This window comes from Crocodylus porosus, unplaced genomic scaffold (assembly GCF_001723895.1).
Source record: "Crocodylus porosus isolate Cpor-Errol unplaced genomic scaffold, CroPor_comp1, whole genome shotgun sequence".
Taxonomy (NCBI): Eukaryota; Metazoa; Chordata; order Crocodylia; family Crocodylidae; genus Crocodylus; species Crocodylus porosus.
The window spans coordinates 25,925,348-25,937,348 of record NW_017728915.1 but is presented as its reverse complement, the minus strand read 5'-3'; the positions used below and the strand labels follow the sequence as shown (position 1 = coordinate 25,937,348).

General features: G+C 40.2%; 1 protein-coding gene across 1 annotated transcript in view; it reads right to left on the bottom strand.

The window, feature by feature from the left end:
* Positions 1–6,077: 6,077 nt before the first annotated feature.
* RRAD (RRAD, Ras related glycolysis inhibitor and calcium channel regulator) overlaps positions 6,078–12,001 on the bottom strand; it is a 6,545-nt gene continuing 621 nt past the window's right edge. The window contains exons 2-4 of the mRNA XM_019535433.1: positions 11,485–11,573; positions 10,733–10,937; positions 6,078–9,011 (exon numbers count right to left, since the gene is read on the bottom strand). Of these exons, the coding sequence (XP_019390978.1) occupies positions 8,734–9,011; positions 10,733–10,937; positions 11,485–11,573 (572 nt within the window). The 3' untranslated portion in view covers positions 6,078–8,733. The remainder of the gene's footprint in view (positions 9,012–10,732; positions 10,938–11,484; positions 11,574–12,001) is intronic.

Sequence of the window (12,001 nt, the reverse complement as noted above, 5' to 3'; positions counted from 1 at the left end):
AGAGTGAAATAAAAAGGCTTGTAGGTTAATTATTTACTTTATAATTAAAATGTACTAATCACTAACCATGCCAGAATCCCAAGAGGTTAACTAGGCATTTAATTTACAGCTCATTTTCCAAAACCTGGGTATAAAATTATTCATCGTAAAAGCTGTTAGCTTGTTGTCTATTCATGAAATTTTTAGAAAATAACATCTGTTTGTTCTTTTCTAAGCTCTCATCAATCAATGGGAGTTTTCTCATTGACTTCAGCAGGAGCAGGACTTGGCCTTAGTCATGAAAGCCAGGAAAATGGAAGCCATAGGGATCTTTATAAGTAACGATGAAATTGTATGTTTCTACCCTAAACCTTATTTTCAGGGAATGTATCCATTGCAGTCTTTGAAAAGGCATTTAATTATCCCTCCTTTTTAGTGAAGTGAGGTTGTGTTGTGCATACGATCCTGACTGATTTAGCTGTTTGTTGAGTGTACATATTTTGCTAGATGCATATCAAGCAAGAGTTGTCTCTACAGGAGACATCATTAGCTTGACTATAGCTATTAAATCCTCTAGGCAAGGGACAGACATTACACACAAACTGGTTTAAGTGATCAGAAACTGGTTCAAACCTGTAACAGAACAGATGTTCAGTGCACATAAACCAGTTTAAAAATGGCTGAAACCTGTTTGAGATAAACTGGTTTGAGATAAACCTGGTTGAATATAGCATCAGACTTCACTGATTTGAGTCAAACCAGACTCTTCCAGCATCTTGGCATACTCTCTGGGCTGGGCAGGGCTCTCTGCTCCATGGCAGGGCTGGCCCCTCCCCTCTGCCCCCTGGCTTCAGCTCTGGCAGAGACTGCAGGCTGCTTCCACCCCCCCACCCTGGTCCCCCGTCCCCCTCACCACTCCCTGCTAAGCAGGAATTCTCCCCTCCCTTTTGCCTTGCTGACAGGCATCTGTGTATTAGCTAGCAGACCACATACTGGGTCTGTGCTGTGGTAACCCGGACAAAGGCAGAATCACAAGTAGCTGGTAATGTCCCTCTGTCTTTTTCTTAATGAGGTGATAAACACTGAGTTAGGGGTGATAAACACTGTTATCAATTCCCTGCAGGGCTGATCAGAAGGTGGCGGGGGGGAACTGCTCCCTAGTCAGAGGTGGGGCTGGGGCCTGGCCATGCCCTGCTCAGCTCAGCATTGTACAAGGGAAGAGGGGGCTGCTGTAGTGCCCCCTGGCTTCTAGCCTAAGCCACTGCAGGCAGGTGCCTGCACTTCTGGGATGCCTGGATGGTTACAAACTGATTTAGCCTAGCCAGGTTCGACTAACCTGCAAAGATTGAATCAGTTCTGGCTCAGACTTTTTAAATGCCTGTCCCTAGCCATAATGTCCCACTAATTACATGTGCACTCTGTTTGAAAAAATTAAAGCTATGTTTTAACTTCTTATATAACAGAAAAAGAAAACTTTTTATTAAGTGACTGGGGAAAATGAGGCAGGGTGGAGGGGAGGGGAAGGTATGTGTGAGAAAGTCTAATCTAGGGAATTCCAAAAGCTTTATTGCCAAACTAGTGTCAAATTGTCTTTCCAGCCATCTTAACTCATTAACAGAGGACTCCCTGCTATATAAGCAAATTCTCTCATGTTATAGATGTGGCATAGTAGCGTCTATGCTGCTTCTCTCTTAGCTGCCAGTATAGTGATTGTGACAGGGTCTCCCTTTGCTTGGTGATTCCTCGTTGCTTATGCCTCCCTCAGGAATGTAGGCTGGCAGCTAGGCGAAAAGTTGAACAACCTTGAGGTGATTCTACATTGGATCAAAGCAGATGCCGGCTGTCCTGAGGCAGCCTGTGGGAAAGAAGGACCATAGGCATGGCTTCAAGTTCTCTGTGGTCCCCACTGGTTCAGCACAAAGCTCAGTGCTGGATTGTTTTTATTCTTATCAAGCATAAGGCAGTGTGTTAACTCTCAGTAGTCAGATTATAAACTTTTTGGGATAAGGACTTGTTTTGTTCTGGGTCTAAACAGTGGCAAAAACACTGACATCCTGGTTTATGACTAGGGTTTCTAGCAATTTCAATACACAAAAAAAATGATAATAATAGTAATATCTCACATATACATGTGTATTGTTCATCTTTTATATAGATAGATAGATTCCATGTCTTTACCTAATAAAAGTGAAACCGTATTTATGTTAATAAGACTGAAAGAACTAAAACAGCCTAATCTACTTGTCACCATTTCTGCTTTGTTTTTTATCTTTGCAGTGTATAGACAATGGATGTAGATTGGGTACAGAGGTTAGCCAGAGGCTATAGATTATTGATAAGCATGAGCTAGTTTCATAGGCTCATAGTTTCCATAGTCAGTTTTTCCTTTCAGATTCTCATGGGCTAGCACAGCGCTACAATGTGAGGGTTGCAACACTGCAAGACAACATTGATTTGTGGAATAAAATGTTTTCATTGGCAACATTTATATTGCTTTTAAGTGTGCCCTGATTGGCTTTCTTCAAGCTCTCATGGGTCAAGATTCTAAGAATATTTTCCAACTGGGACTGGGTAGCCTACGTAGGCAGCCAAAGGCTTGTTGAATAGCAAAGGGGAAAAGAGCATATGCAACAATACTGCATGTCTAAAAAATTCCTACGGATAAAAAGACTGTAGGGTAAAAGGAGGGCTGTCAGATTGCATAAGCTGTTAAAAACTCTATCCTTTTCCATCAACGAATTAGCTAAAGATCCCCTATTGCTCAGCAAATGCAACAACACCCCTGACATTCAAGGAGAGAGTAATTTAATTTGCTATGCTGTCTTAATCATGAACTTAAGTGCAGCAAAATCTGACATTTTTCTCTAAACCACATTATGTAAAGCAATGATCTGGGGGACCTGGTTGATAGCTAATATTTTTCCAATAAGTCTTGTAACAGCAGAGAAGTACCACTCTAAAGTTCCCACTGCTATTTAGCCTCTGCTGTGGAAGTGACAGTGGGCGCATCTACACGAGACACTAGAAGCGCAGTAGACTAATTCTACTGCGTATTAGCACATCAGAGCGAAAGTCTACTGTGCATTAGTGTCCTATAACAGGCATGCACTTGGGCTACTGCACAGTAGCGCTGATTACGGTGCATTAACTTAGTACCCATTATTACAAGCAGTAAGCTTACCGCGCTGTAATTACATTAACGCACGTGTAAACTTGCCTGGTGCATAACAGTGGAGGGCAGAAGGATAAAGTAGAAGTCGCACAGTTGAGATACCTGCAGCTGAGATACCTGTAAGATTCTGCCTTTAGCACTCAACAGATATAAAAAGGGGGGCTCGTTATTTTTTGTAGTGGCTGGAACGTACACGGGTTCCTCTGACAAGGTTGTTTGGAAATTGAACATGGAGTCTGTGGATTGGATTGGTTTTAATATTTACTGTAGGATCTCATTTGGCTACAGTGCATTTTTGTGTCTGGTTTTTTGCGCCTTTGATATGCCTAAATAAAGCATGACCTGTTCTAGGGTATGTATCTTCCCTATGATTCCTCATAATATATCAAGACATGAGCTGAATGTAAAGTCCATAAAAGTATTTGGGGTAAGGGAATGCTTAAAAACATGGAAACCTGAGAAGTGAGGCAGCCTTGGTGTCAGCCACATCCGAGGCTATTTACAGTTTTCTGGATAATCATCTGCTCCTTGTATTGCACCTAAAAAGTATAAGAGGCCAAGGCAGATCACAGGAATAATATACTCATTTTGGTCTGACCATCTTTATTCATGTGATCATGTGAACTACTACAGCATTACCCCATTTGGGGTCACAATGCTAAAAAGTGGGGTTGTGCACTCCCAGGGAGGGAGAGGTATGGGGGGCACATGCCCACCAGATTTGTGCATGGAGCAGGGGCAGATACGGGCTACCTGCTGTGGGCTCAGGGCTCTTAAATGGGGTCATGCTGAGGAAGAGTTTGGGAAGCTCTGCTCTGCTGGCTGAAATCTCTGAATGTTGTTTATTAAATGCTCTGCATTGCAATAGTCTAGCCTGGAGGTGGTACAGCTTAATCTGTTCTTCTGCCATGGTGAAGTCACAATTCACTGTGGGGGGGGGCAGACTGGTGGACTGGGTGCCTATTTCCCAAATTACTATGTCCCCACCTGCATGCCAATTTGGGAGTAAATGTTGCTGTTATTTAAGAAAGAACTGGGGTTTGGGGTTTTTTTGTTTGGAGGGGTTGCTTTTTTTTTTTTAAATCTGAAATATATGTTCTTGGCCTGAATCTAACCTTGTGAAATTTTATTTGAAAATTGTAGCTTTTTGAATATATATGATTTATTCTTCTTGTTCCCACTAGCTGTGTGCTTTTGGAGCCTTCATTTTCCAAAAGCCTCTGTCCTTTGCTATCTTTTCTGAAACACCTCAGGTCTGGTTTTCTACCTTTGCACCATGTCTTCTTGGGTCTTTCCTCTTCCCCCTGCCTCTCTCTCTAACTTTCTTTCCCAAATACTCTCGCAGGCCTTCTAGCTACTGGAAAATATTAGCACATGTTTGGAAGTTCCTAATTTGTTCCAGTTGCTTAATTTACATTTTGAGAAGACAAAGAAAACAAAGGGAAATTCTTAGAAACATGCCCATTTTGTCTGCTGTAATAATTCACTAAAGAGAGACAGAGGGTAAAGCATTGCTAGGCAAATTGTGGCAAAGTTATTGGGGTACATAATTAATAGGAGCAAGATAACTGTGGACAGGGAGTTCGGTGAATTTGTTAAGTTCAACAGCTCTCCTAGAGCTGAGTTCTGGAACTTGGGATGAGTTTCCAGACTGAATAAAGATACTTCCCTTTGGATTTTAAATACTATTGCAGACTAATTTAATTCAGGGATAAAGATCAGATGCCCCTGCTTTTTTTTTTCTGTGACATCTCACTCTCTCTTATCTAGGTACATAAAATGTCATTGGCAGAAGCAATTTAATCAATTTCAAATTCTTAAAACAAGTGTTAGTTAAGAAATACTGAATTTAAAAAAATATCTTTATTAGCAAAGTATAGATACTCTGTTATTCAAAAAGCAAGTCAAATATCCCATCTATTATAACCCCTGGGAATCAGACAAAACAGTTATGGAAAAATCAAGCAGCACGCTTGCCTGTGGGTAGAAATTCAGTGGGGATTTTGTTCCAGTACATGTGATTAAGCTCTAAATTGTTCTTGAACAAAATTAAAAGTACCTTGGCCAATAAATTAAGTATAATAAAATGATTACACTACCTACCTCCAGGTAATGGTAAGCCTGCTTTGTATTAGGCTCATTCTTTTCCAGTTAGGATTAATCATTATAGCTATGTTGTACAAGTTCACTATGGGGTTGTTCTAATAACTTTGGAGAAAATATTTCAAAGTTTGTAATGTTGTGACTTCCCCAGGAATAGACACCATGCCTGTGGATAGATAAATCTAAATCTTTACTGTGTATGTTTTTTTCTTGTGCAGAGGGATCAAGAAGGAAGGGAGGGAAGAAATTACTCTCTTTGGTATTTTTTCTTATTTTAAACCATTCCATAAGGTGCTATTTTAATTATAATAAATTGAGTGAACCCTTTTGTTTTTCAAATCTGATTTATGAGTCACAAATAGAAGGCTCTATCCTTCCATTATAGAAGATACTAATAATTAGAGCTGTCCCCAACATAAAATCCAGCACTGCAGTTAGCATCTCAAAATGCAGAGATTCAGATAACGGTTGGAATTTTCAAAATTATTGTTCACAGTTAGCGGTCCAATTGTTACTGACTTTCTATAGGAGCTGGGCACCTAACTCTCATGAATATCTTTGAAACTACCCCAGAAAAATACTTCCATGTTAGATCACTAATATGAGGCTGGTAGTGAGGGAAGGAGCATCTCATTCTAGTACATTGACTCCAGAAGTATTGTCCCTAGAAAACAATGCTTATGGTGTAGTGTCATGGTGCTGGAAATAAACTGGGATTAGACCATAATAAACATATTGTTATGATTATAATAGCAACCAAGAGCTCCAGTCAAGCCCCCGGACTTATTTGTGCTAGATACTGTACAAACACATGGCAAAAATATAGTAAAATAAGAGTTTGATTTTATTGTTCATATTTTGCAAAGGTAAAGTTTTACAGAGTAGCCCAGGAACCGACCTGTGGTTTATTCTTTCGTATGACAAACTTTCACTATACGAAATTAACTATGTTTATACTGTCAAAAATAATATCTAGTAAAGTATCATCATGACTAGCTCAAATTTAAAAGTAGTCCAAAACCCTAGTCTTTTAAATTCATGGAGAGAAAGCAGTTTGATTTACAATGCAGAGTATTCATGAGCACAGCTATTGCCCGTGACCTTGAGATTTTGCAGCCGCATTCATGTTGCAGCATCAAAAATGAAACATCATCCTAACACATTGCTCTGTGAAAAAACAAACTTTAACCAGTGAGCTTACAGCACATTTCTTATTAAAAATGGAATTCAGGACCTAGATTGAGTGAAACAGCTAGATCAGGTGTGTTTTACAGACAAGGAAGAAAAAGATACAGTCAACAGGACTTCATCCTCCACAGGTCATTCTGAAAGCATAACAGAGCAAAAACTTCACAAGCCCACACAAAAGATATCATAGTTTTGCCACTGGCTTCATTGGGAACATGCTAAGACTCATGCACATGAATAAGGACCTTGTACCATTTTTTCAGTGGTGGTGCAGCTGCAGCGGTATTAATAGTTTATGGATGCAGGGATTGTTACAGGGTCAGATGCTAGAGTGAGACATGTTTAGGGCGGGAACTGCATCCAACTGGACTTTCAGGATGCCTGGATGGGGTTCAGAGAAATGGAATAGAAGCCCCAAGCTGGACTTGGGCCAGGACATCAACGTTAAACACTTAAAAAATAAATAAAATTGCCATGGACCTTTTACTAATCACAGGTGCTCAAGGACTTGTTTATATCCGACTAAAAAGCCAATGTCTTTGGCCTGCAAGCACTATGCTGGGGCTTAAATTCACTACAGATTTAAGAGAAAAGAATGCCACCTATGGGCACACTGATTTCTTTTTCTGAAGTACCAGTTATTCCTTTGCTATCGGTGAACTACTGACCTAACTCAAGTAAGCCCAGGAGCAAGCATAAGGTGAGAATTCATCAAGGAGCAGTTTTTTTTCGTTACGCAGGAGGACAGACAACAAGCACCCACCCTATAAATAATACAGAAGTGAAAATTTGTAGGTGCAATCTTCAAGGTTTCCTTTTGATCATTTTTACCCCAGCCAGGGGATGGAACTGGTGGGAAGAGGAGGAATACAAGAGGTGAATTAGTTCAGAGTCTAGTTATACGAGCAATGCAAATGTAGGGAAAATTACAACTAAGGCAGAAACTGTGAATGCTCTTAGCCTCTAGTGAGTGACCTTCCTTGACACTCTTTTCAAACAAGTCCTTTCACCTTATCAATAGGCAATAAGGAGGAGTCAGAGAGATACATGATTATAATGAAACAAAGCTGTAGTTAGAAACAATATTATAGGCTATTATAGGCTAGCGTCATAAACAAGCCTTATGTTGCTCACGGCCAAAGCACTTCCAGACTGAGGCTTGTAAGAGAGCTGCCCAGGTGTCAAATTGATCTGCTTTTCCTGCACGAGGACAGTTTCCAACCACCAAAATTAGCCATGCAAAGTTGGTATTGCCCTCACAGAAACTACTAGCAAGCACGTTTTTTTCCTGGAAGCTACAGGTATCCTACTATGGACTTTAATAACAACTATGCACAAGACTTATTTATATCTGATTAAATCCCTTGGGCTGGTGGGGAGGGACTGCTTCTGTTGAAGGCCAGAGCGGTTTTGATTCAGGTCAGTGAAGGACTAGGGGCTATGTGGAAGATTAATTAACGAGCAAATCCTGCTTTCCTTATTTACATGAGTAGTCTCAGTGGACTAGGCAAGCAGGGTCAAGCTATCTGCACCAGCTGGCAGTAAGAATCTATGTTATAGTCTCTACACTTTTCTGAACACTTTTGTGCTATAAAAAAGCCAGTGTAAAAAGCACTGCTGCCTGTCCTTTTGCTTGCTGTGCAGGAAACAGAAAACAAAAACCCAAACCCTATTATAACAGGAAATAATACTTTATTATTATAAAATCTGCATGTAAACAAGTAACAAAGTAATTGAACAGTTAATGGAAGTGCAAATTAACTTCATAAAATGATATTTATTCTGTATTTAACTATATATATATTTTGCTTTCTCCCATTCTAATGTGGTTCTACTGTCCCCCACATTTAATTTTAAAAAGATTTATCATTGTTTATTTATACTAAAAAGAGTGTACGAGCCTGCGTACAAAAGGTTTTCAAGTTTTGCTCTGCAAAGGAGACAAGTTTATGGTGATATTTCATTTTCTATCATCATCCTTTCTAATCTTTGCATCTCTGGTATCCGTAGGACAAGACGACATAACAAATATACACAGTGAAGAGGTGGGCATAGGAAGCCACTTTTGTAAAATCAGTTCATTTACTTGCACACACGAAGCTTAAACCATTTATCACTGAAGCAAACATTGTAATGTAACTTCCAGGTCTTGCTTATGAACCTTAAGGCATTAAGGAGACTCTAAAATAGTCTTTCTGTTTTAATCACCATGTAGACTGTCCATATAGTTTTCATAACAGTCAAACGCTTGTTCACAACCCGTGAGCAGCATCTGGCCTTGCTGAAAGCTTCTAAAGCACAGATAAGTCATGGCAAGACTTTGACTTTGCTTTGAAAGCCATCTTCTTATTGTTCTTTGCCACAATTTTCCCAAGGAACCGCTTTGCCTTTTTGCCTATGCTTTCTCTTCTCTTAGTGTTGGCCATTCTCCTGGCGTTGTCCTCTTTACTGTCTTTGCGAAGTCTGATTTGTCGAACTATGCCTTCAAACAGGTCCTTCACATTATGATGAAGAGCAGCCGATGTCTCGATGAATTTGCAGTCAAATACCACAGCACAGGCCCGGCCCTCTGGAAAGACAGAAACAAGTGAGTGAATGACAGTAAAATGTACTATTGTTTCCTTCATTCACACTGGCATCAAAAACTATAGTGAAAACTTCACACATACCCCTCTCTGCCTATAAATTGATTGTGTAAGGGAAAATGGCCTTTATGCCACAAATGTTAAGATGATGAGTATTTCATAGTTCCTTTTCTTGCCTTCAGGGTTATACCACTGCCATACTTAGCTCCACTAAATGAGATGGGATATAAAGCAACTGACAGTCTCTCAGGTAGCCTGGCCCATTATTAAAAGGTTTAAATATTGTCTGCTTGTATAAAAGTGAATCCCATATAGGGTGCGGAGAAATATGTACTTCTTTCAAATTAAAGCTGTGGAGCAGCACTGCAAGGAGACAAGACATTTTGCAATACCTGAAGCTAGCAACAATTTCCTAAAATAGAGCAAATTACAGTTAGAAAAAGTCACGAGACCTGTCAGAGGTCAGAAGGCACAGGGTTGTGATAAAAGGCTAAAAGTCACTAAATAAGTTTATAGGATTATAGGAATGTAGGGCTGGAAGGGACCTCACAAGGTCATCTAGTCCAGTCCCTTGCTCAAAGCAGGATCATCCCTAACTAAATCAGGTCAGCCAAGTGTCTGTTCCACTTGCTCTTGAAAGTTTCCATGGCTGGAGATTCTACAGCTTCTCTACATAGACTGTCCCCATGCTTGACTATCCACATTACATTCATATTTCAGACTATCTACATATAAAAAGAAAAAAATTGCCTCATGGCTGAAACATGGCTTTCCACTTTCAGTTGAGGATTAAAAAAAAATGATTGCAGAGTTGCAAGCTTTATAAATAAATAGGATCCTCATTCTGAGTCACGATTCCCTAGACACTGCCATATTCCCCACAAATAACAGCTTCATGCCATCTAGGTTGAACTCCAACCAGCCCCTCATGCAGGCATGTGTGACATTTTAGGCAGGGAATGAGGACCAGACTGAAGAGCTGGAAACTTATTATGGCACTAATGATGTCTCTCAACATTTTACCATGTAAATACAAAACTTTATTTTTTTTTTTAAACCACCATTGTTTCGGTGCCACTGGCATGTATCCAACTGGTTACCAAAATTGAACTCTTAGAAAACTCACTAGTTGCAGCTTATTTGCAGAACAGGGACAGCATGGATTCAGGCCATGCAAGCCTGGCAGCTATCACACCCCAAATGCAATGGAATTATTTAGAGAAAAGAATTGTGCCATTTCTGTGACCTTGCCCTCAGCAGAGATGGCGTGCTGCGGTGATGGATTTCTGATGCAGGCGTCTGTCCATCAGGAGCAGGACTGAGATTATCAAGTCATTTAATAAATACCACTGTATAGCCAAGAATTGGCTAAAATCACTATTAGTAATTAGTGACAGAGTGTGACTCTGAATACTGCATCGAGTAGCATTTTGAGGCTGCTGCACTGAGTCATTTTCATACTTACTGACACCTCAGGACGCTACTCAGTGCCTAGTCATGAAAATCAACCACCGCCACTTCGACAAACTGTTTCTTCATGTTCTGAAGTCTTGAATAGGGAGCCCTGGTTATCAGATTTCTGCACTGTATAGATTACACACACCCCAGACGTACCCTGTTCTGCACCAGAACTGGAACAGTTCCACTAGGTCAACCTCGGTTACCAAATTAGACTTTGATTTACAATTGAATAAGTGTCTCTTACCGTCTACTGAGACTTCCCTGGATCGGACCAGGTCACTTTTATTCCCCACAAGAATGATAGGAATGTCTTCTGTTTGTCTTGCTCTTCTTAGCTGAATTCTCAATTCAGAGGCCTTCTCAAAACTAACTTTGTCTGTCACAGAATACACAATAATATAGGCGTCCCCCATTTTCATACAGTGATTCTGAAGCCACTGACTGTCATCCTGAAGAAAGAAGGAAAGATAGAAAGAAACTATTTATTGCACTGAAAATGTTAAACTAAACATTCCTGGACCCAAATAATGAATTAAATTATTTTAATAGCTCTAGACCTAGTAAGCTAGCTTATTGGAGGCATTATGGGAGGATTTTAAAATATATATATTACTAAGCTGTTGGGGTGGGGGGGGATCCCAATTTTGAATATAACATTATAAGTTTTGCCGCTTTTACAAGTTGTATCACAGGCAGGCATAGACCAGATTGTAAACCACTGACTTTGACAGTAGCTAGCTTGACAACAGTTGCTTGGACACAGCAAGATGAGGTTTGTACCCTGGTGCTGTGCAAAGTCTAAAATAAGCTATCCAACTAGTAGAAATTGATCACAGGAGATGGAGTTTAATTACAGAACAAAGAATTACAGTATTATTATTCTCCTAGGATATTGCCAAAACTTGGTGCAATCAAGAAGCTGCAGAAAGAATCTTACTCTAAATTTGACATGGATGTGAAAAACAGCCCAGAAAAAATTATTTTAATTGTAAATACCTGCTCCCAGATGTCAAACACCACGAGAGAAGCTTCTTCTCCATCGACTATAATGGATCTGTCGTATGTGTTTCCTAGAGAAAGATGTACTTGTTATTCTATTTGCTTATTATGAAAATGCTACGAGATCAGATAGCAACACAGAGAGCACTTGATGCCATCTACTAATAATAAGGGGGTGGTGACTCCCTAATCTAAAATGATACATTACTGCAGCTTGCACTTTTTTGAGTTATTGCTTCCTTCATCCACTGGCAATCTCCTATTTAACTGCTGGAAGAGAGAAAACTGCTTGTGTGTAAAAGGGCCAGTTTCTCTTTCTTTGGACTCATTCAGCACCGTGTTTCTCAATGCATTTAGTTGGAGGTGACCCTAAGCTAACAGCAGTCAGGGTCCCAGTCGCAGCGACCCTGTCTCCCTCTGCCAGGCTGTTACAGCATCTCTTTGGGACCAGACCGGCTGTATTATTACTCCTGACACAAAGCAGGCACTGCACAGGGATGAAGCGGGCACCGCA